Genomic DNA, 24,931 nt, shown 5'->3' on the forward strand with positions numbered 1-24,931 from the left:
GTTAAACTTTGGACCAAGGGGTGGGTTGTTTAGCTAAGAATAGAAAAAGCACGCAGGCTCAGCATCGTGATGCCGTATTTGGCAGAGGAAACACACTACGATGCTTCATCTGAGAGGTGACGGATACCGAGCGCTGCTCAAGTCCCCTGGCAGACTGGCTGGGTGTGTGTCTTCTCCTATCTGTGACCCATATTAAGCAGCCTAGCAGGTCCCTGACCTGAATTAAGAGCCAAAGTCCACATTAATAATCTGTAGCCTGGATTTAATATTTATGTGTAAACTGAGTCCACCTCAGTGAAATGGTCGTCAGGCTTCACATAATCACTTTCTGTACTTAGATACATAACTACAGCTTTGAGGCACTTGTACCAACCAGCTGCCTGACATTTATACGTCTGTGTGTGTTTTTTAATGGTTTAATGAGCTATGTAAAACACTTTCAGTTCAATATAAGTATGTGTAGTGGCTATTTGTCCTCAGTGTTGATGATCAAAAAAACTCAAAAATATCAAAATCTATAATCAAACAAAATCAAATCAAACAGCCACTGAGACACCTGGGGAGTGAATTTGTGCAGGAAAAACAGAGTACATGGTCCAGGCAAAAATAAAGTTTCTCATGAGTTTATTTTTCGTTGGCAAACAAACAAAGAACAATGGCCGCCTCTCTTGCCCTGGTAAAAAACCATCAGCCCTTCCAGGTGCCTGGCCCACCTAGACCTGCCTACCCATATGTAAACTCACCCAGTGAGCCCCAGCTACCTAGTACCTTCAAAATAAAAGCATTGCTAAATACCCAAATTAACTCAAACAATACTAAATATCATAAGCAAACTAAAGGTGTATTCCTCAAAAAATAACAAAATAATGAGTGATTAAAGCAGAAGTAAGCGATCCGGTCGTTTTGGCTAACTTCGTTAGTTAGCGGTCCCCGCACTCGTCATGGATCTATTGGTCCTCGTCCCTACATCACCACTCTACGCGCATCCCTTGGCTGCACACACAGCCCTTCATGCCGTTCTCTCTCCTCATTGGATAAAGGTTGTAGGATACAAGGAAGTATACAAGAAGTTTTCTCCTCGGCTTACAGCAGAGCAGAGTGACTGACAGACCCGTGTTTCGAACCAAACACTCTATGTAATTGCCGTCGGCAAGACTTATATTAACACAAATATTCCGCTTACTTCTGCTTTAAATATTACAAAAATAACAAATAGCTCCAACAGTATGAAATGTCCTATTCAGTGTCTCACCACTCAATATTATTTCCATTCATACTTGGATTCGACATTTCGGAGGCAAACACTTCCTTCATTTAGCAGCTACTGTACTGGTCACTTTGCAGTATCACATACAATGCTTGTTACATGTCACATGGTCTTCTGTAATGGGCTTTATGCACAGCTCCACTACTTCCTGAAATAAGTCAGCTCCTTTATTTCATGTCTTACATTATTGGACCATCTGATTAATCCAGGTGTGTAGACCTCACAACAATGGTCAGACACACCTGGATTAATCAGTTGGTCCAATAATGTAAGACAGGAAATAAAGGAGCTGGCTTATTTCAGGAAGTAGTGGAGCTGTGCATAAAGCCTAATACGTCTTCTTTTCTTTTTGTGTGTGAAAAGATTACAGTTCAAGAAGAATGAAAGTATTTTCATAGTGTTTAGTGGAACAACCTGCTTTGTTTTAAAGCAGAAGTAAGTGATCCGGTCGTTTTGGGTAACTTCTTGTCAGCCGATGGAGTTAGCAGTCCCCGCCCTCGTCCCTACGTCACCACATTCACGCGCATCCCTTGGCTGCACACACAGAGAGGACTGCCCCTTTATGCCGTTCTCTCTCCTCATTGGATAAAGGTTGTAGGATACAAGGAAAGTTTTCTCCTCGGCTTACAGCAGAGCAGAGTGACTGACAGACCCGTGTTTCAGACCAAACACTCTATGTAAGTGATTGCCGTCGGAAGATATAACTATTTAAGACTTATATTAACACAAACATTCTGCTTACTTCTGCTTTAAGTGTCAAATACTTAATATTAGGTAGCCTATATTAAAACTACATTAATTAAAAGTATGTAAAACAAATAAAAAGTTGAATGTTATTGAACAACACTAACAGATGATCTGACTGTTTTATTTCAATTAAGTAGGCCTTGTTGGCTCAACACCTGTGTTATTGTTTTATTGTCACAGAGGCGTCAGTGTGTACATTGATGATAATATCTTAGTAATAATACACAAATAAAAATTACATGAAGAACAAAATCTCTGTTTCAATATGAGTACTTTTTACTTTCTCTTCAAACTGGCCCTCCATGCTCAGCAGCAGTGACGTCTGATGGTTAAAGGATGTGGAAGTTACAGGTGACACAGTGCAGACGCAGGCTGCCCCCTAGTGGTCGGTGGTCACTCCTGCAGGAGACCGTGTAGAGATTTTAAAAATTGCTAGATTAGATTAAAAACTACTATCAGGTATTTTAACTGTTTATTAATCTCGATGTTTAGCACTTGAGTAGCATGACACTTAACAATAACAATAGTATTTATGTTGATGAATGGCGGATTAGCAACAATGTTATATCTTCAATGAAAGACTGACGAGAAAGTGGAATTAAAAGCTTTATTCAACACATAACCTTTATTTTGTTCTCTGCACTGGACGGGCTGCTCCTTTAAAATCAACCACACTGAACGGTAACTTTGAGATGACTTGAGTTGACACCCGTGCGTAAAGTTTACTCAGCAAACCTCCTTGTGTAACAGGACTAAACCACGCGGGGAGGGATGGGTTAAACTTTTCTTGCTAGAAAGTTTGACTTTGCGTAAGTTACTGGCCTGAATTCGATAAATGAGCAGGAGAAAAAAAGAAAAAAAAAAGCTCCAGCCCTCCTCTCTCTCATCCTCTCCTCTCCTCTGTCGCTCGTGGACTGATATGTTGTTGAGCGCACTCCTGCTTTTCATCCGCGTCCCACAGAGAAACATCTGCGCGCTGTGCTACATGTCATAAATCGACTTCTCCTGGACTTTCTAAAGGAATTTGATTTTTATTACGGTTTTTTTTTTCTACCATGGCAAAATGGTCACTTGTGTTTTTGTACTTTTTTCAAGGACTTCTACTTCCCCTCATCATCTTCGGGCAGCAGCAGCAGCGCGCAGCAGCTGGACTCTGGCGGAACCGCATCCAGTGGCAGAACAACGGGCAGGTTTACAGTCTGATGAGCACCGGGTCCGAGTACCAGGCCCCGGTCCGGTCCCGGAGCCACTCCAGGGTCTTCATGAGCAGCAGGAGCCAGGGGGGGTCGGGGTCGTCGGGGGCGCACAGAGGAGCCAGGCAGTTCAGGACTGATCATCATCATCATCACGGTGCGGTGCAGCCGGGATCTTTCACACCGGTACAAGACGCTATTAGACAGTTTGTGCCGGTTAATCCTCGTGCGTCGGGGGCCAGACAGCTGCCCGAGCGCCCTCGCGCAGGAGCAGGAGGAGCCGCAGGAGCCGCTGCTGCAGGTTATCCAGGCGCGCGGCGTTTTTTAAACCCCGAACACACCGCCAACAGCATCAACGTCTCGCAATACCAGCAGCAGCAGTTACGCGCGGTGCCACAGCCACAGCCTCAGGTCGGGTCTGTCGCCAGGCAACCCGCGCAGACAGACCATCACTCCATCCCATCATATCCTTATACACCTTTGGACAGAGAAGCCGAGGCCGCTGCTCCGCTCCCTGCGCTCACCGAGGATGCTGCTGCTGCTGCTGCTGCTGCTGCTGCTGTCAACGAGGCCGCCTCTAACGGAGAGGACATGGTTAACGACGACCCTCGAAACCCGTTAAAAAACCACAGGAACTCGGTTTTCTACAACATGTATCCGCCGCCACAGAGGAGGCCAGAGCCCCGGCGTCCACCACCTGGCACAGGACACGGGACAAGATATTTCCAAAATGGTAAGTTAAAAGAATAGTTCACCCAAAATTCAAATTTCACTCATTATCTACTCACCCTCATGCCGACTAAGGGCTGGGAGAAGTTTCAGAGTCCTCCGTGCCTTCTCTGAGTTACAGGGGGTCTAGGCGTAGCAGTGCATGTCAATATAACGGTTGCAAATGGATATCAACTGTCTCCGCAACAAAAAGACACACCAAAAAACATCCAAATACCTCCATAGTGCTCGTATGTAACGTAAAAAAATTAAATAAGTCTATATTTCAAGCTTGTTTGCAGCGGTGGTCTGTCAAAATTTCAATTTTGAGTGAAGTGTTCCTTTAAGTGTCTTAATCACGTGGATTGAGTGAGTCTAACCTTGTTAATGATCACGGATTGAAATGACATGATGGTCCAGTGGCTGCATCAATCAGGATAAAACCTCCTCGGTCTCAATAATCATCCACTGCATTAAAATTACATCTGAAGTCAGAAGAAGGGTTTATGAATATTTTAAAGACAGATTGTCTCATTCAGTAAGAGAAGAAAAAGATTGAATGGTAAAAACAACCTCAGTTGGACTGTGTGGATCCCAGACTGACGGCTCAGGAATGTAAAATGTTGAATTATGCCAACAAACACAAACAGCTGCTCTGATTTTCAGCCTGGACAGCGTCTAATTCACCGGATTGTACTCAGCATGAATAAAATTGCAACACTTAGATCTCAGACAGCTCTCTACAGTAAAAAAAAAACTTGGATTGTCCCTTTAATTTCCTCCAGGACTGCCTGACCTTGTGCCAGACCCCTATGCCATCCAAGCAGGTGCTTATATCCAGCGCATGCAGATGTATGCGCTCCGCTGTGCAGCCGAGGAGAACTGTCTGGCCAGGTAATCTGTGGTGCCAAAAGTGATTCACCGCCTCAGCACGCACATAGCAGCACGTAGACACTCAGACACACACACACACACACACACACACACACACACACACACACACACACACACACACACACACACACACACACACACACACACACACACACACACACACCTGCATGACATCCACCTACAGACATGTATTTCCTTTGTTTTTTACAGTGTGAAGGCTAATTTCCCTTGTCTGAGGACAGTTTCAGGTTGTGCTACAGTAGAATAGCTTTGAATTGTGTTAGGATAACTTTTGTGTTGATAGAGTTACAAAAGCTGTTTGATCTTGTGATGGAGCAATGATTCTCCAACGTGATGTCCTGCCAAGACATAAATGTTCTGGGTTGATTTTCCCAAAAGCATTAAGCACAATGGAACAAACCCTCTGCGCTCCGTTACTCCTAAGAATACTCGGCCCGGGAGCTCGGCCAGCGGCACTTTCCAACGCAGCTTATGCCCGTTTCCCCTCTGCTCCGTCCAAGGTCAGCTTATGGACCCGCTGTGCGAGACATCGACTTCAGAGTCCTGCTGCGGTTCCCCCAGAAAGTGAAGAACCAAGGCACCACAGACTTCCTCCCTGTCAAGCCGAGATACCAGTGGGACTGGCACAGCTGTCACCAGTGAGTTTACACAGCCCCGACGTGAAATCAAATGACCTCACATCATTCAAAACGCCGTGATTAGCACGGCTCCGTTCGCATCTGATAGAACGAGCTAGAAAAACACCACACCCTCAAAATTCAGTTAAGACAATAAAGTCGCGGCCTTAGAGGAATTCCTGAACCCCCGCTACAAGAAAATAATAATCAATCTAATCTGCTCCCTCAGGCACTACCACAGCATGGACGCCTTCAGTAACTACGACCTGCTGGACGTCGCCACCGGACGCAAAGTCGCAGAGGGACACAAGGCCAGTTTCTGCCTGGAGGACACAGGCTGTGACCCTGGATTCAGGCGTCGCTATGCCTGCACATCTCATACACAGGTAATATACAGCTGCAGGTGTGCAAGGTAAATGTTAAATCAACAAACTGTCAGAGTCGGACAGACCTGGACCCACAGAGCAGATTGGAAGCAAACGGATTGAATAGACAGTGTCAAAAGGTCAAAAACCAGGCGAGGGTCTGAACCATAAACCAGGTAAAAAACGCTAGAATATGAGGGAATAACTCAAGGAATAAAGCGGAAACGCTACAGTCAAAGACGCAGACGAACTGATAAAGACACAGAGGGAGAACAGAGTGTATAACCACAAGAGAAGGGACGATGATAATCAACAATCAAGAGAGAGAAGAACTAGACAGGAAGTGGGGAATCCACACGGGGAAACAAAATAAAAGACAAACAGGAAGCACAAGACGACAAAAGAGCAAATCAAATCTTTACAGGCCATGACACAAACAGGTTCAAACCGACACACTGGGCTCGTTTTAGTTCAATTTACCATTTAATTACATGGTTCATCAAGTCACTTCCTGCTGGATCAGTCCATCCAGTAGGTATAACGAGGGCAAGTCCATCACAGGGCCGACATATAACCTCACATGCTCACATTCACACCTACAGGTAACTTAGAGTCACCAGTCAACAAAGTGTGCATGTCTGTGGACTCTGGGAGGAAACCAGAGAACCCAGACAGAACCCATGCCACAACCACAAACAGAAAGGCCAGAGGCTTGGGAATCAAACCTAGAAGAACCATATTTCTTTGAGGCTGTGAGACTGTACCACTGAGCTGCACATTACACAATTTATCAAAACCCCAAAACATTTCATTCAGCAACTCTTCAACTTTGTAGAAAATGATCTTAGCAACTTGTACGGTGGGAAAAACACACAGTCTACTACTTTAAATGCCAAGAAATGAAATCCAATATCCTGTTCAATTTCATGTGGTTTGTACTGGCTTTAAAAGAAGCAGCCTTTTTTTGTCTGAATTAACAGCGTTTTCCCACCTCTTCGCTGTCTGTCTGGGTTCAACATGGCCACACATCACGCACCTATACGTAGTGAGACAGTCCTGGATCAGGGCTGGGATGTCTGGAGTTTGTCAGTCTTGAGGTCTGGTCCGGTGAACAGCAGAGAGGAGCGGTGTAACCTACTGAGGCAGTGTTACTGTACAGAAGGACATGGTTTAATTAGGCGGTCAGAAAGTTTGGGGGGATTTGTGAGAGACAATAGAGGCCAGAGACATCCTGACTTTGAGATGCTGGTGTGGGTCAAGTCCCAAAACCACTGGATCACCGATCCAATTTATCTATACCCTCTTTTCTTTTGGAAACACCTGCATATTTCTTTTTAATTTACACTCTTAGGTTTCTCTTATATCCAAAGTCTTCAAGCCTGAAATTAGATTACTCAAGTGAGTCATGTTCTCTGACTTGACAAAGCTCCTCCAGAGCCACAGACGACATTATACAGCTGTGCTCACAGCCGTGTAAAATCAGCGAAGAGCCTGTGTAAAAGGCAAATTAAGAATCCGACAAGAACAATAGAAGTAGTTAACTCGATCAATGAGTTACAGATTTAGTCTTTTGAATAATTCTCTGTCCCATGGATGAGCAGCCACAGCTTTACCTGATAAAATAGGTTATATTCCACCTAAAAATATTATGAAAATGAACACATTTGAATTTGATTTAATTTAATTTAATTTAAAGGGGTCGTCCAAACAGATAGCGACTAAAGAGCAAAGCACTCAGTGACCTAACAAAATAAAACAGAGGGGAGACACATCTACTGGATGATAAATCCTTCAACACCTCTTCTGGCCAAGAGCGGGGACAGACACACAGACACTCAAAGACAGAACAATTAATAAACAAAATTATAAAACCAAACAAAGTAAGATTGTGTTTAATGTATCTTTAAGTGGCTGCAGAGAAAGTGAACAAAGCCTGTGGTAATGAGTTGGAAGAGCACATGAAACCATAAACCTGTCTTTGGATTTCTGTGTTGGGTGTGGTGAGGTTGGATGAAAACGGACCATATCTCTATTTTAATTGTGTGGCTGTGGATAAGGCCGTAACACTCCTCTGTTATGTGTAGACATCCAAACAATATAAAGTCTGTCTTCACTTGAGACACGTGAGATTTTGAGGCAAAAAGTTTAGTTTTAAAAAACACCATTTAATGAGACTTCAGGTTTCAAAGCAGAGCTGCACAGAGTCTGAGTTTTTTTGCAAATCCTCCAAATCCACTTCTGAGAAATGTTTTTCTAACTAAAACTTAGATGTATGCCAGTGAAAAAAAAAAAAAAAAAAAAACATCCTGTAGTCATGGGAATATTTATTATATCTGTTGTCTGGGCTCTGTGATTCTGGCTTTGTGCTGCTTAGTCCTGGTTTCTTGTAACAGCTTTACTTCCAAGAACTGTTTGTATAACTTACACTCAAATCTGCTACATTTGCAGCATGTACTTGTTGGAAAATAGTAGTCAAAGTCGTCTAAAGAGGCTTTGAACCACTCTGGGGGGGGGTTTTGTTGTGTTTTCAGGGCCTGAGTCCAGGATGTCACGACGTCTACGCTGCCAACATCGACTGCCAGTGGATCGACATCACTGAAGTTCCCCCTGGAAACTATATCTTGAAGGTAAAAACAAAAAATATCAGGTCAACTTTATATTGTAATCTCATTTATTTGCGAGTCTTATTTCACAGAATGCAGATTAATTTCACTTTCCTGTCTGCACAGTTGCTCCAACTCTTCTGATTTATGTTTTTTTCAGGTTACTGTCAATCCCAATTTCCTTGTTCCTGAGTCGGACTTCAGCAACAACGTAGTGAGATGTGATATCACTTACACAGGAATTTATGTCCAGACGCGCAACTGTCGAGTAACAAGGTAGTGTAAGAGTCTCTGTCTCTCGAACATGATCCCTGCATATGCTTTATTTTCATTTTAAACATATCAAATACTTATTAAGACGAGCTTGTGATCGATCACTGTCTAAAGAAAACACCGTCTGCAGATTTGATGAATAATTCATGAAATTATCCTAAATCTTAAAAACCCACTGATTTAGCAGAAAAATGTACTGTCATGAAAAGTAGATCATCTAGAGCTACATGGAAACTAAATATACTAAAAGAGGAAACTGTCTGGGAAGATGCTGTGTCAGGCCTCGTGTGTGTGTGTGTGTGTGTCTGTGTGTGTGTGTGTGTGTGTGTGTGTGTGTGTGTGTGTGTGTGTGTGTGTGTGTGTGTGTTGTTGTTGGATGTCTTCATTTTTACATCTCCTTCTATTTTCAGGGCTTGAAATCTTCATTTCCTGTACCATCTGCAGGAGTTTGGCAGCAAACATCTCTCTCTCCCTCTCTGTCTCTCTCTCTCTGTGCCGTACAGCAACATCAACACTCTGACTAACACAAGGTGCAATCGGTAATGTGTTTAACACAGTTGTAACACTGCATTACAAACTGCCATAGAGTCCTGTGTTGCATTTCTTGCTATCAAATGCAAACGTTTACATCAATCTTTGTAAATGAAAGTATTGAGATTGCCAGGTTTACTTGACTTTGTGTTTTTACTTAATGTGCCTTGATTCATTACATTTTTTTTTACTTAACAAATACAAGTACTGTGTTCTTATAGTTTTTTTTTTCTTAAATGCTGGTTTATTGCTTGAACTTTGTCTTGTGTTGCTTTTTTGTTTTTGTAGTCCAGTTTTTCTGCTCAGTGTTTACGCTATGTGCACCTCATTAGCTGTTACAGGTTTATTTAAAGGATGATATTCTTTATTTTATTTGCAACAAATCTCATGAAGAGACCAAGGACCAGCATTACATTACATCTCAGTACTTCTTGACTTTGGCTCTTCGTCCCAAACCCACAGCTTTCCACTGAAGATGCACATGTTGCACTAGTAAATGTTTTTTTTAGAGAGAATTTTTACCTAAACAAGAGTAAATAGTGATTTTTAAGGACCTATTCTAAGATTTTGTTGTGCATTTATGTGAATTTGTGCCAGCATGACGCTGTGTGTGTATAAAATACAGCACCTGTGTTCATGGTAATGGAGGAGTGTGTCATCCAGTGCAACAATGTGGCTCAGCAGTGGAGGAATAAGATACGTCCTTGGATACACAGACAATATTTTTATTCTTGGTTTTGGTCTTTTCATGGGGTTTATAAGAAAACAGAATATCACCAGACTATAAATCCTGAAACACCTGGTGGTAATAAATATCTCAAAAAGTAAGAGAGCAATGTTGGAGTATGTAAATGTGTGCTTGTGTGTAACTGAGCGAATGGAAAATGTTGAAAATGTAAAACTGTTAATATTGCTTGAACCATGTTGATGACTTTTATCTTATTCTGTTAGATTTAATGCAATAAAGACGGAGTGAGGAGTGAGTCATACATTTTCCTCCATTTTGCTTTGAAGTCACAACCACAGACAAGAGTTTACTGTAATGTCATAAAATGCCAGAAAATCTGAGAAAATCTCAGAGGCCAACAGACAAAATTGACCTCTGAGGATTTTCTCTGTGTTTATTATAAAAATACCAAGGACAATTTACAGAATTTATTCTTTTGACAGTTTCAAGAGCTTGTGCCCAGGCTGGAGAAAAGCAACATGCTTTATAAAAAAGTGACTCAACACTCTGTGGCAGTGAATCAGTATTTCGTCCTTGTCCTGTTGAATGGAGAAAGCTTCTATACTTTGAGAGATACATGCAGATTGTGGCCTCAGAGACAAACAGGCCTGCCGACAGACACCCGGCGGCTTGTTTACTGACAGGCCTCTGTGAAGACACATCCTGCAGGATCTTATACAGCCGTGCCATATCTACTAAAACGCAGCCAGAGCATGATGAATGGAGGCCTTCTCTCTCTTTCTCTCGGTCCTCCCCGGCACATGTAGAAAGGAGTGTGTCTGAGCTGCTGGCCCAGAATTCACCACGTCGTCTTCAATCACATCCAAGGGGGGATTGTCTGAGTAGACAGGCCTTTTAATAGCACTGGGATATTTTGTCTGAGTTGGAGAACTGACACAGCCACCGGAGCATATCTCCAGCAAGTCATTCAAATGTGTTTTCACTAAAGGCAAAAGTGTTAGTGCAGCAAGCACTAGACTGTTTCAAACAGCAAAAGAAAAACCTGTGTCAATTGTATTCGCTCCGGACTGGGTAGTGCCTCGCAACCCACTCCAGATTCAAAGATATTTTTACCTTGAATAAATCACTCCATTAAAAAAAAAAAAAGCTTTATATAGCATGAGGCAACCTTGAATGATGTACTGGAAAACACGCAGGTGTCAGACAACATATGCGCTATTAAATGTACAGATGTTGGGTATTTACAACGACACGCGGCTCAGACTCTCTGCCTCAGAAAGAGAAAGAGATCCAGGGATATTAAGCCCAGTTGAAATGGTTTACGTTGGATGTTGCCAAGGTGCTTCCCTGCCAGAGTAGATTGTCTATGTTGTTGAAAGTGTCTGGAAAATCCCCCCGACTCTTATTTAGTCGACTCCATTCCCGTCTGTCTTGGAATTTCCAGGACAATATTTGCAGACAATGACTATTTCAGCAAAAAGATCTCTATACTGGAGAGATCTGCTCCTGAACATAAGTCAAACAAGATATAAAAGGTGCACTATTTCAGTTACACTTGTTAGCATATGCTGTGTAAAACAAAAAGAGAGAAAGAGAGAGAGATGAGGCTGTTATGAATGTGATTAGTTTTGCATAAACTGTAGAAAAAAGTGTTGAAAAGATGAAGGGGTCACCAAAGTCATTAGTATTCATTCTCTGTGTTTTCATAGGTCCAATAAAAACTCTGGGGATGTTGAACTTTATCATGTGATGAGTGTTTGGCCCCGGCTCTGCTCCTCAGAACTCAGCCGGCCTTCTCCTTTTTGGACCAGCATGTCATATTAAACATGTCATGCTGTAGAGAAGACAGCGACTGTTTGCTCAGCTGTGGAGCTTCACACCAACATCTGGATGGAGTCTCTCGTTAGCTTTTACACATGCACTGGCAAAGACCAAACCAAAAAAAAAAGAAAGAAAGAAGAGGATCTAGATGAAGACATTTGGCCTCAGCAAGGCCCGGTCTACAGGTAAGGTGAGGAGGGGGATGCAGCCTAAAAGCTGGACATTCTGTGGCCAAGAGAGACATTTTCCGGATGCATCTGCACGTCAGTGGGCAGTGTTTGGAGAGGTTACTTAGGCCAGGGTCTGGTATTTGCAGGTCATATTTCAACAAAGCGGGGGCCACGTGAGAGCCGGCAGGGACGTAACAGAGGAACGTGCTCGGCCTAAAAAGCAGCGTCTTGACAGGTTGGTTTAGGCACGGAGCAGAGAAATTCCTCAGCACTTCTGTCATCCCATTGAGATTAGGAACAGTGCTGAGGTCAGCCGTGGACCAGCGAGGGCGTGTAGGGCAGACACGCCGGGCCACTTCCTCTCCTGGGGGTCACTTACACAACCAGCAGACACGGTGTTGTCAATTTAGAGGGTGAAAACTGTGTCGAGCTCTGAGACAAAACACAGAGGCGTCATCTTCTAGTGGGACTGATGATGAATTGTGTCTTTCTTTCAAGCTGGGTGGTATTTTGTGACTTGGGTGGTATTTGGAGGGAGGGCTCAAAGGATTTGTTATTCTTTGATTGTTGATCCACTGTACTGTCTGTCTGTCTGCGTGCACTTCATCTTTTACCTCAAACACTCATATTTTTTTTCTCAGAACAGAATTTGTTTTGTTCACTTTGAAACGTCTGAAGAATAATGCCTCCGGTCATGATGGAAAAGAAAAGTTGTGTTTTTATTGTGAGATAGGGCCTACATGGATTTGTAGAAAATGAATTCATTGTGAAATTGTCAGAATATTTGGTGTATTTTTTTTTTTTTAGCCTACTTACCACAGAGAAAACTGAAAATCCCTAATTGATAACACACTGTGAAAACCTTTTGTTACTTTTTTTTTTTAGACGTGCAGTTTGAAACTTATAGTGGGTCAAGATAACCTCACAAAAGGTTTCTTTTAATGTTGGTGTAACATGTAAAATATAGAAATAATGAAATAGCCTACAACCTATTTAATAACCGTTTTCGTGCTGTTTTATGTCTGGACATGAGGTATTTGCACAGTTTTTACCTGAAACTGAACGAGTTTCTCAATTACTTTAGTTGCTATGGGAACGTGACTGGCGACACAGGCCGTACCCGTCTTTGGCCGTAGCTAGCTAGCTGGTTAGCATGCTAACTTCGTCAGAAGAAAATACGTGAGTGAACATTTAACACTCGTGTCGCTCTCCAACCATGGAAGAGACAGCTGTTAGTGAGTAAATGAATGGAGCGTGATGCTGAACACACGACGCTTCTTCTCGACTGGTGCTGTAAGTAAACTAATGCTATCGACAGCGAAACTGCTCATGCTAACGGCATGCTAGCGATAGCAAAACTAGCGTCGTGTAAAATTCTGCGCCTTTTATCTTTAAATACGTGATGTAAAGTAACATTTTTGAGAATGCCTTTATTATATTTTGTGATATAAATTGTAGCTGAGCTATTGCAACAAGCTGAACATTTCAACTCCCCACTCTTACAGGTGTACTTCAAGGCTGGATGTGTTTGCAACTGGTAAGTAAGGATCTGTTGTCAATGTAGCAATGGCATAAGTTTATTTATATATAGTTGTTTTGGACTAATGATGTGCCACAGTTTGAGGCAGGCGTGAAAAAATGCTGTTAAGTCAGAATGCTTATCCATCATGCAATACCATCAGTGAGGCGTCTTGGACCCAAATTTATTCACAACAACCCCAAACATTAAGCCAGTGTCATTTAGAACTATCATCAGCATAAAGAACAAGTCCTGGAAGTGATGGTGTGGCCGCCGCCCCCCCACTGAGCCCTGAGCTCAACATCATCCAGTCTGTCTGCCAGGAATACACTGGGAACGGCCGCGACGCGATACGTAAGCGGGGCAGAGTTTTTTTAACTGCTACACCAGGCACGGACGCGACGCGACACGGCTTCACTGTGTTTGTTGTTGCAGCTGTCAGTTTCACCTTGTCAATCCTGCAGTAAATGAGTGCACTTTATGCATCTCAACACATTTTTACATCCTTCCTGTTAAAATGGATTGACAGTACCTTTTTCACAGGTAATTTGCTGACTATGTAGGGTTTGCAAGTGCAGACTATATTAAATGGTATCAATTAACTACACGATCATGGATCCACAATAGGCGCATTTCCATTGCAGGAACTTCGGGGTCATTTTACGGGGCCGGCCCCTTGGTGCGTGTTTCCACTGCAGGAACCTCCCCCACGGGGCCATTTACAGGAACTTTTACGGGGGCCAACGGAGTACTCTGTTCGGCCCTGAAAAGCTCCTGGGTGGGGCTCGAGGTTAACCCGGCACTGATTGGCTAAAGCTAGAGCAGGCTCTGATGCCACCAGAAAGCACCAAAACAACCGGCGTTTTTAAAAGGGGGAGCAGAAGGGGAGCATTAGCCTAGCAGACACCGCTGTAAACAACAAGAAAACAGCAGGAAGATGTACGACAAATGGACCGACGATGAGGTGCAGGCATTGATTGCAGTCTACGGCACCGAGGAGATTCAGAGGGGGTTTGAGTCATCGCGGCGAAATGAAAATATCAGCGCACCTCGACACACTGGGGATCCATCACGCCGCAAAACAATGCCGTGAAAAGTAAAAAAAAAAAAAAAAAAAAACTCAAGCAGGATTACAATCAACCGCCATGTGCACAAACACACAAACCAGAAACGCGCCTACCACCTCAGCTCCTTCCATCCTTCTTCGTTGTTGTTATGATTTTTGTGCATGTGCTTGTGACCTGCCTGGGTGACGTCACGGTCGAAACTGTCGCACAGCGATTAAGCGGCGATCGAAACTCATGACGTCACCGCGGGGTCCTACTCTGCAGTGGAGACACGACCACTGAGAGGGCCGAGTGAGAGGACGGTTCCTGTAGAAGTTCCTACCCCCTCCCTTTACCAGGAACTCCTGCAGTGGAAACATGGCTAATGTAAAAAAAACAAACCCCATAATGTTGCACTGCTACTGGCTTTGCCTCTGGTACATGAGACATTTATTTTAATCACTTTTAAACGTAATATATTCGTTTTATACACAGTTCTCTGTAGTTTTCTACCTGTTGGAGGGCCGCGTAGCTAGACCCGGCGCGAAAAAAAAGAGAAACGCCGCGCGACGGCTGCTGGAGTGCACGTCGCTCACATGGCCGGTGGAGGAGCTTCCATTAACTGAATGGGCGCGAGCTGCTGCGGGTCTTGCGCGACATACTGTACGTTTCGCGTCGCGACCATTCCCAGTGTATTTTAGAAGGCTCTGAGGAGCTCCAAGATATTTGGAAAAAATCACCAGCCCAGGTCCTTCAAAAACTGTGTGCGTTGTCACACCAAAAATTGATTTGATTTAGGATTCTCATCTCTTTATTCACTGCATTTTGTTAATTGATGAAAAAAAAAAGAACACTTCTATCTTTGAAAGCATTCAGCTTTTTTTCCGCACCTGCCTAAAACCTTTGCACAGTACTGTAGTTGTTTTGGACTGATGATGAGGTTAAAGGTAACTTGGAGATCCTATTTTGGAGCTTTTTTTTTTTTTTTTTTTTTTACAAAATTGCTTGAAATCCTCTTCACGCTCTGATTGCAACCAATAATTAAATGCTTTTTCACAAAAATGAAAAAAGTCAGTCACCTACGGGACAGACAAACCTGTTAAAGACAGCATCCAATCATCATTAACGCGACGTTGAAGTCAGTTGGATCGTGGTGTGTCAGTCAAGCTTATTTGTGTTAATTCCACTTGAAATGTACCATGTATGTGGTTTGGTTTGGTTTGGTTTGGTTTGGTTTGGTTTGGTTTGGTTTGTACTCTGCTGATTATGTTTGCCCTTATAGGCTAAGCACCTTAATTGGTGTAAGACACATAAATAAAAGAAAATCCATTTATTCATATATAAATAGCTTGTTTAAACTGGAGGACACTACTTTTCAGTCTTGTGTTAGCCACTCTGTGAAAATGAAAATGACAGTGCTTTTTGATAGATGCATCTAGTCTAGACACTTTCCAAACTTCAAAGAGTCTTTCAGTCAACGTAAACATAATACATGCTAATGTACTGCCAATTTCTTAGGCTCGAATTAACATTAAAAATCTATTTTAAAAAGGCATACTACAGCACTATGTCAATAAAAGTGTACCTACTTAACTCAATATATAACCAAAATCTGATCACTGTTTTTCCAGTCATTAAAATAAACCACAGAAATAGCTGTAATCAGTTAGAATTACATGTTATTATCTGAAAGCCGTTTCTGTCTTTTCCCTGCTGGCTCAGTGTTTTAGAAGTCTTGTTGGATCTATTAGCACCTACATGTTGTTCAGGATCAGGCCATGGCCTCAGAGACAAAGACCCTGGTTGTTCAGCATGCTGTAGTTTTCCATCCAGATCCCTAAACAGATCAGGAAACAATTACTCCACTGGACAAGCATCGAACACCTGTGGTATGAACAGCATCCTTTTCATGTATTATTTTTGGTCAGATGAGACCAACGGGAGGTGGCAGAGTCGTTGTTGTTCTTGGTCTGAATCTCTGTCTGACATACCATAGTCACTCCAGTATTTACAAAGGCAGCGCGGCCAATGGCTCAGCCGGTGTGCCTGCTGTCTGACAAGATCCATAGACAGGGAATGCAGAAAGGCCTTGATTGGGACAGCAGGCCAAGACATGGCCTTTCTCAAAGCCCATCAGGCTTAAGGTGCTGCAGACATTATCTCAGATCCAGGTCTGCAGAGTCTGAGACTGTGAGGATTGATGGTTGTTTTGCAATTGCAACTTGGCACACAGCATTTTGCATTACTCCTATCCCAAGATATTTGTTTGAAAAAGTTAGATTTTAGTCAAGAACAAAGTAGTTAGAAAAAAGCTCTTTTACAAAGCATATCACTGCTAAAACAGACCTCCCCTATGAATAACAGGCTGAGTGGTGTTGTATCTGGAAAATAGATGGAAAATGTTCTGATACAGTTCATGACCAAACTATAAAAATATTTAGTCTTTGCTCCTGCAAGAAGATGCCAAATTTTGGGGATCCAGTTCTGCACTTACCATCCATTAGTCTAGTGCTAAAACAATTACATCAACCTGAATCAAGGGGGAATAAAACAATCGATTCCTGAAGTTGTTCATCAAGAAAAAATGCCAAACATTGTCTAGTTCCAGCTCCTCCTTAGCATTTTTAATGAATACTTGTGGCTAGTGTCTTGGCTATTTTTGAAATGCACAGGTGTGTAGCTGCCTATGACCCTGTCCTTGTGTTTTGGGGAAATTGTGATTAGCATCACCATTTCTGGCAGTTTATAGCCTGAATTATTTATCCATAATACATTTGTCAGATTAAGCTGCATTAAAATAAGTCTGCGCTATTAGTGATACAAGGATCAGGACCAGGACTCCACCATTTTTCATTTTAAACGTTGCTCTTGACAAGTAATAACCTGTGGCACAAGAGGTAGCTCATCTATCTCACCTTCAGCGCCTTATCGAGTGCATAACCTTGCCTCTCACTTGCCATAAACACAATATCCAACAGCGATAGGTTTCAGACACAGCTGCAGTGAATGACAAAGTGGGCAGGACAGTTAACAGCTTGCATGTGTCACCATCCATCTGTAGCTCTCCCCACCAGCGATAGAGGCAAAGAGGGACAGAGAGAGTGAGGGATGTTTTGCAGGGTGAATGAATTGTACCAGCTCTCAGAGGGGAGGCGGTGCGCTCTGATAGCAGCAGGAGTTTGTGAGAGTGGAGTGGTGAAAGTCTCAGACAAGATTTAAACAAACAGAGTCACAGACGCTGGCTTCACTGGCCCAGGGCACCGCAACGAGCGGCCTGACAGAATAAGGCCATGAGAGATCACACACTGCCATCTCCAGATCAGCCCGAGAACTATTCCTACAGCTCCCACAACGGTTTGAGGCACACTGTCTCTAACTTCTCTTAGACACACTGGAATGGATGCATGAATCATTTGTCAGAGTCAGAGGTGATAAAATGCTGGCGCCATTTCTTTTATTTCATATTCAAATGTAGGACATTCAGCGGTCAATACAACATCTCTAGAGTTAGGTAGTTGAGATGTCAGATGCATTTGTATGAGAAAAGTGCAGACGAATCTATTGCATGGCAATTTAATCTCCACTCTGCTTTTCCAAGTTTCCTGTCTCCTCGCTCGGTTTTTCCTCTTACATACTGTGACAACCATGTAGCAGGAAGAAAAACAGACAGTCTAAATCCTTTTATCTGTGAAATATCTGCACAATAGTTCAGATGATGTAAATCTTGATATAGCATACATTAGGATAGGTAGCATCCAGACTGGTGTAAGCTGCCTGACAATATATGTTCTTTTTTTGTTTTGTTTTTTACAATTGAGAAAAAAAATAGCAAAAATAAATTAATACTGGCACAAAAAGATACCGTTATGTTTCTATGGGTGGTTGTAGCAGTTCACAGTTCTCATTGTTTGACACTATATCTCCAGTAACGATAAAAGCATACACCTTCAGAGAGGTTCGACTGCCACTGCTCCGTGCTGCTGTGCTTGCAAGACAAGGTCGACTCTTGGGGGAGTTTTCCCTTTGGAAATATCCCCACCTTCAGGCCGTGCTCTCTTTCCATCGGCTGACAGCTTGACGTCCCTGTGGCATCGGTTCCTGTTGGAAAAATCATAATAAAAAGAAGGAAAGGGGAGAAAAATAATTTAGTTTCAGATCTCGGCACCTCCAGGAGTTCAGATTGAATTCTGCTCCTCAATCAAATACTGTGCGCATAATTCATATTTCCTCTCAAGGCTTTTCTTTAACACCATTCATTGATGGAGCCACCGAAACACAGTGGCAATCTCTACAGTACTGAGAATGAGGTGTGTGTGTGTGTGTGTGCCTGAGAGTCATGTTTACTGATGTGTAGAGGAGCACTATAAACTGGATCTACGTGTCTTTTCTGATGCACTTCTGTCTTTGTGAAGAACAATGTAAGTTTGAGACCTTTGAGGACAAATGTGATGACAAATGAGATCATTCATGTCAGTGAGCTACACAGAGGACTGGATTAAACTGGCAGCGAGGCCTGAGGGAGAGAATTAACTGTGGTCCTCCGCTTACTGCCCTATTTTACAAGCAGTCATTTATTTGTCCCTAAAATTAGTCATACAGCCGTGAAACACAAAAATAAAATAAAGCAAATAAACACAAGATAGACAAAACACTACACAAATTAAAACTATATACTATATAAAATTAAAAAAAGCAGATTGGCCGTAAAATAAGGACGATGGGTGCAGCAAGTGAAAACAACCTCATGCTATCTCGCAACATTTTTAGTGAACGGGGGAAATAAGAAACTTTTAAAGTTAGATGTGATCTTTTTAGTTGCTATACAGCTTATACAGCATATTAATCAGGCTTAGTTCTACTTGGCTTACTATTGTATTTTATATTGTCATATCTTCTCGTCATATTGTCATATCTTCTCGTTCACCTATTAGTTTTATGCAACTCTATTGTATCTGTTATATATTACAATTGTATTCTATGTTATACTAACTTTAAAAGTGACTCTGTTAAGGCTAATAATCAAGTTAAAGGAGATCCTGCTATCAGTAAAAGAAAGAAATCTGTGTTTGTGTGTGACAATTGAGTATACTTTACATATAAAAAGGCATGTTTGAAATGACACTGTGAGAATCCTCATAAGGTAAATAAATACGAGTGTGTGCATGCATGTGTGTGTAGGTGTGTGTTCGTTGCTGAGCACAAAATGTGTTGCGCGAGCCATTTCGACACTGAACCTGCTCTGGGTGACTAATTCAGATGATTCAGGCTTTTAAAATGTCAGCAGCATCTGTGATATAAAAGAAAGTGAAAAGAAAGGACATTGTTGAGCGGACTAGCTAACGTTTCACTTATAGCTAATTAAACTCTTATCTCCCCAAATAAACGAAAGCTCAATCACACACGCACACCTTTTCAACCCGTTTCTATGGCTGCCGGCCTCGACCTGCAGGCTGGCAGCCTTGAGAGCGCGTGTCTCTCTCTGCAGCATTATGTGGTGGAGAGCCGCCTCTGCTGTGCAGCGGTGCTCCTGTTTATATGGACGTCACAAATATACCAAGAGTTTGCCTCACTTCGTTCTGGCACGTGGCCAGGGGATTTTATGATTAAAACCAGATTGCGCTTGCCCAACTCAGAGAGGGCCGGAAAAATAGATTGCAGTAACACATACTCTTCACAAGAGGGAAGTACAGAAACATGCTCGTCTGCCTCTGCAGCATCTGCATAGGTAGACTTTTTAGGGGAATACTAAACAGTATGCATCTGCTGTTTAATCCCCCCCCCTCTCCTCTGCTAGAGGGACTTTTTCACAGATGTCATCTTGTTATTAAGTCTGCCTCTAGCTCTCAGTCAGTAATGATACATCTGACAGTGGCACAAGAAGAGAGGCCTAGTTCCTCCTCATCATCACCTCCCTGACAGTAAATTATGCCAATTCTGAATCACAGCTATGATCATCCTGTAAATATAATGACTCCTCTTTTGTGTCACATGATGTGGAGTCAAGTGGCTGTAGGGTCTTCCTGTGCCAAAAACAACTGAGCCCCTGCCAACTCTCAGTTCCCTCGAAGTCATGACTAAGTTACACTGCAAAAAAAATCTGTCTCTAGATTTTTATCTCGCTTTCTGCCTTCAAACACTTTTTTTTTTAAGTTGCTGCAACACCACACGCCTTATTTCGGGGCTTATTTTGAGAGAAATTCCTCAAAACGACGCAGAAAAGCTGAGTTATGCTTGAACCGAGCTGCGTCGTCTCACCCTGCTGCTGCCTGATGTTGACCACATGTGTAACCGAACTCAAGAGAGAAGATTAATCTCTCGTTATTCCTGCCGAGACGGACACGTTTTGCAGTGTAGAGAAGACTGGGAAATCATGTGACATCAACAAAAGCAGACACATTACGCCCCCTCCGCCGCCGCCGCCACCACCACCGCCCACACACAGACACCACTCACACACATACATCAAACACACACATAAATCCTTTTTTTTTTTTTTTTTTTTTCAGCAAGAGGAGGGGGAACACTGCAATTCATTTACTGACTTTGAAAACTATGCTGCCAGTAAACACGGGAATCGTCATCAGCTGCGAGCGCTGACGGAAACATCAACAATGTGAAAGAAGAAAGAGAAAGAGAGAGAAGAAAGAAAGAAAAAAAAACGTCCTCTTGCATCTGAACTCACCATGAGTTGTTCCCCTGCCTGGTCCCTTCTGACCGCCACTCGCTGCAGCAGGGTCTCATGTTTCAGGCCCCCATGGCACCGGGGCAGACCACCCCCCACCTCCTTCACACCATGCTGGTGCTCTGGCGGCCTCTCCCGGGGTGGGCAGGGGTCCTCACGGGCTTGGGAGGCGGCGGGTATGATGATGGGCCCTTGCCACACCGCCCGTTTTGCGGGTATGGCGGGGGCTTCTGAGTTCTTGAACTGGACGTGCTGTTCCCAATGATGACCGTGGGGTCTAGACTCTGTGGGTGGCGCTCTGAGTGAGTAACGTGGTTCGAGTCCCGAGGGGGGTACAGGTGAGGCGGATGGCCGTTCACGCCCGGCCTTTCGTGATTGACGTCTTTACTGCTGTGGTTGGTCGGGGTGAAGCGGCTGGTTTTGACGACAGACGCCATGTGGACGGGGGAGGGCGAGTTAGTCCGTAGGATGATGCGGTCTTCGTCGACGTGCTGCAGCGTCTGGACTGCGGCGGGCTTGTGATTGGGCACCAGGGCCAGCCTGAGGTCACCTGAATGAGTCGAGCTGTGGATGTTGTTGGACGAGCCATGAGTGCTGCAGGGCGCCTCCTCGCTGAGGTCAATATTGGCTGTGAGGCGATCAATCTGCTTGACCACCTGGATGATAATGAAGAGGGTCAAACTGCAGTGGCGGAAAGTAAATAAGTACATTTCTACCCTATAGTGCTGCACTTCGGTGTAACTTTGAAGTAAAGTAATTGAACTTTTCCCCTTCATATTCTGTTACATTACAGAGGGAAATGTTGTTCTTACAGTGAACAGCTGCACTGGTCACTTTTCTGATCGGCCTCATGATAATCACATGATAAGTTTATAAAATGCACCGTGTTCTCAACCTTTTGCCTTGTGACTCCTTGCAACAACAAAAAAACTGTCTAGTCAATGCTTGTGCCTGTGTTTTTAGCAGTCCCACCACGAGTTGTTTTTCATTTATGCTGCCTTTGTGGTTGCATTTAATAGGAGAGGTAAGACAAGTCAGAAATACAGATTTGTGTGGCAGAACTTTTTCGTCACATGACCCCTCAGATTTATCTAGTGACACTTTGAAAGTGCACTGACCCAAATGTTGGATAACCTCTGTCTGGACTGAACTATCTAAACTATTTAACTGTACATAAAGTAGTTTAAAGTGGCTCCATCTCAACTCGCTGCTGTGAATGCTACTCACGTAATGTCATATATCATAATATGGTGGTAAAAGATGTTATCACTTTTACTTTTGATACTTGCAGAACATTTGGCTCATAATACCTCTGTTCTTTTACTTAAGTGGGGTTTTATTGCAGGACTTTTACTTTTAATTGAGTCTTTTTTTTTTTTTTTTAGCTCTTTCTCCACCACTGCCAAACGCTATTTACAACCACAAGCTCTGACTGTGCTAAAACTCATGCGACAGTCAGCAATTCAACCAACCTTTCATAGCAAAGCTGTTTTTAGATCTCCTTTGTTTCCATCTGTGCAAATTCACAATCGTGGAAATTTTTTCTTTTTTTCTTTTTGTATTGTTACCTCAGTACAATGCTAGGCCTCGCACAGATAAATTCATCAGCGATTCAGTGCTGTTTTCCAGCTGCATGCAAAATGGATACTGTAAGAGCAGGGCATAATTTAGTAACAGACTGAAGCCAGGCTTTTTAATGTGCTGGCCGGAGTGCTGCCAATTTTGGCGGTGTTCTGCAAAAGGTCAGTGCAAATCGTTCTCAATCACCGCTTCGGAGAAGAGATGATGAGTGAGTCACAAACAATGCAGTCCCCGTGCACACACACAAACATACTGATGGGCTCTCATGAACATGCACACACAGATACACAACCTGTGTCAAACCGATCTGCACCGTGACTCATTTTGTCAGCATCTGAGCTTCGTGTTAAACCCCTTTAAATGTCACAATATCCAGGGGAGGATCGATCAAAGGTTGGGGCATCTGCACCTGACACACACACACCTTCATGTCTGGACACCTGATATACATGTAACTCCTACGGGGAAAAATAAATAAACATTGATAATAATAGAGTGTCCTACCTCTTTCATCTCCACGTGAACTTGCTTCAAACCTCCCAACACATCCTCCAGATCTGTCACCACTTGTCGGATTTGATCCCTCACCAAATCCTGCCTCTTCTTCTGCTTCACCACCTCCGAACCCTGGCACTGATGGTCGCTGTTGGTCGTCGGTTTCGAGGTTTCCGGATTGGCGATGCCGGTGGACTGGACGCAGGGCCCCTTCCGTCTGCTTTGGTTCAAGTGTTTCTGTGGGACTTCCGTGGGGAAGAAACCTTTGTGAGAGTCACGGCGCCCGTTATAACCTTCCTCTGATCCACCCCTCTGTCGGCCCTGGTCCTGATGGTTATCTCTTTCCTCCCCTCCCTCAAAGAGCGCTGGCCTCGGTCCACAGTTGCCATTTGGCACCGGCGGCAAGTGACCCAAATGGGGCCCATGTGACTCCACGTGAAAGTTCTCAGAGGTGCATTCGCAGCCTTCCTCCTCCTCGTCCACAGACACGTACCTGACCGTCCTCCTGTACCTGTAGCCTTGACTTTTGACCTGAAGATGAGGCAGAGGAAGTGGCGTCCCGGCCTTAAAGGGGGGGTGTGCCCTGGTGGTGTCACTGTGCTGCTGCTGCTGCTGCTGCTGCTGCTGCTGCTGCACAGCCACACAGCCACACTGTTCTCTGACAGACGGGTAGTGTCTGACCCCCGACTCCAGCGGGTAGCTCCACTGGGCAGGGTTCAACTCCCAGGGGCAAACTTGGCTCAAGTCGTCTAAATGACTGTAAGGGCCCGGCCCTGCGAACACAGGCCTCCTCTGTGGGCTGCGATGACCGCTCCTCTCGATCCTGTCCACCAGGAACTCTCTGCCTCCTACGTCTTTAACCCGAGGAGCCTGGATGTCTCTCCTGCCGTCCACAGATGGGTGGTCTGTCTGTCTGCCTGTCGGCGGCGCTGATGGTTGGTATCCTCCCGGCCCACCGTGATGGACGTACGGCTGCTCATAGTGGCCGCGGTCGCAGTGCTGGCAGGGGCAGTGGGTGGGTGGGGGGGAGTTCTTGTGCTGGAGAAATCGGTGGTATCCCGTTGTTTGTGCGCCTTCTGTGTACATGTCCAATGAAGTCCAGAGGCTTGTGTGGAAAACGCCTTAGAAAACAACTGGTTTCCTCCCCTCCCGTCTCTCTCCAGCCCAGTCATTCACTTGCTCTGTTTTCCTCATCTGCGTCTTCCCACAAGAAAACTTTTCTTCAGCTTTTTTCTTCCTCTCTCTGCCCAAGACTTCTCCCTCCCTCCCCTCCCTCCCTCCCTCCCCTTCCTTCCTGTCTGTTGTTTCCCTTCTTCTTCTCTCCTGTAGTTGTTAATCTCGGCACCCGTTCCTTTCCTTCCCCGGACACTCTCTCTCTCCTACTTCTCCTAACTTTTTCCTGCTCCTTGCTTCTTCCTCACCCTGTCGTCCTCTCTCCTACACGGGGCCCCTCTCCCTCCCTCTCCTTCTCTCTTTCTACCTCTCCCGCCTCGTTGTTCTATCTCATTTGCTGCTGCAGGCTTCCAGTCTCTCTCTCTCTCCCTCTCTCTCTCTCTCTCTCTCTCTCTCTCTGGCTGTGTATTTCCCGTTTCCTCCCCTCCCCTCTCCCGCTCTCCTCTCTTTCTCCACCTCTTACTCCGTCTCCTGCCTCTGGTTTATATTCTCTCACATAGTCGGCAGTACCTGAATTTGTGAATTCCTTCTTTTTTC

General features: G+C 44.0%; 2 protein-coding genes across 2 annotated transcripts; one reads left to right on the top strand and one right to left on the bottom strand.

The window, feature by feature from the left end:
- Positions 1–3,069: 3,069 nt before the first annotated feature.
- Positions 3,070–9,363, top strand: LOC311000547 (protein-lysine 6-oxidase-like; the record flags this gene model as incomplete). The annotated part of the gene is made up of 7 exons (XM_083991286.1): positions 3,070–3,940; positions 4,701–4,809; positions 5,331–5,468; positions 5,677–5,833; positions 8,344–8,439; positions 8,576–8,691; positions 9,099–9,363. The coding sequence occupies 7 exons, from the start codon at positions 3,070–3,072 to the stop codon at positions 9,103–9,105; spliced, it is 1,494 nt and encodes a 497-aa protein (XP_083847412.1). The 3' UTR covers positions 9,106–9,363.
- Positions 9,364–18,022: 8,659 nt separating this feature from the next.
- LOC311000212 (uncharacterized protein) lies at positions 18,023–24,447 on the bottom strand. Its single transcript, XM_083990865.1, has 3 exons — positions 23,231–24,447; positions 21,146–21,801; positions 18,023–18,561 (listed from the first exon to the last, which is right to left on the bottom strand). Exons 1-2 carry the CDS (start codon positions 24,305–24,307, stop codon positions 21,250–21,252), a joined length of 1,629 nt encoding a protein of 542 aa, XP_083846991.1. The 5' UTR covers positions 24,308–24,447; the 3' UTR covers positions 18,023–18,561; positions 21,146–21,249.
- Between the last annotated feature and the right edge of the window lie 484 nt (positions 24,448–24,931).

The sequence above is a fragment of the Trachurus trachurus genome (genome assembly GCF_905171665.1).
Source record: "Trachurus trachurus genome assembly, chromosome: 17".
Classification (NCBI taxonomy): domain Eukaryota; kingdom Metazoa; phylum Chordata; class Actinopteri; order Carangiformes; family Carangidae; genus Trachurus; species Trachurus trachurus.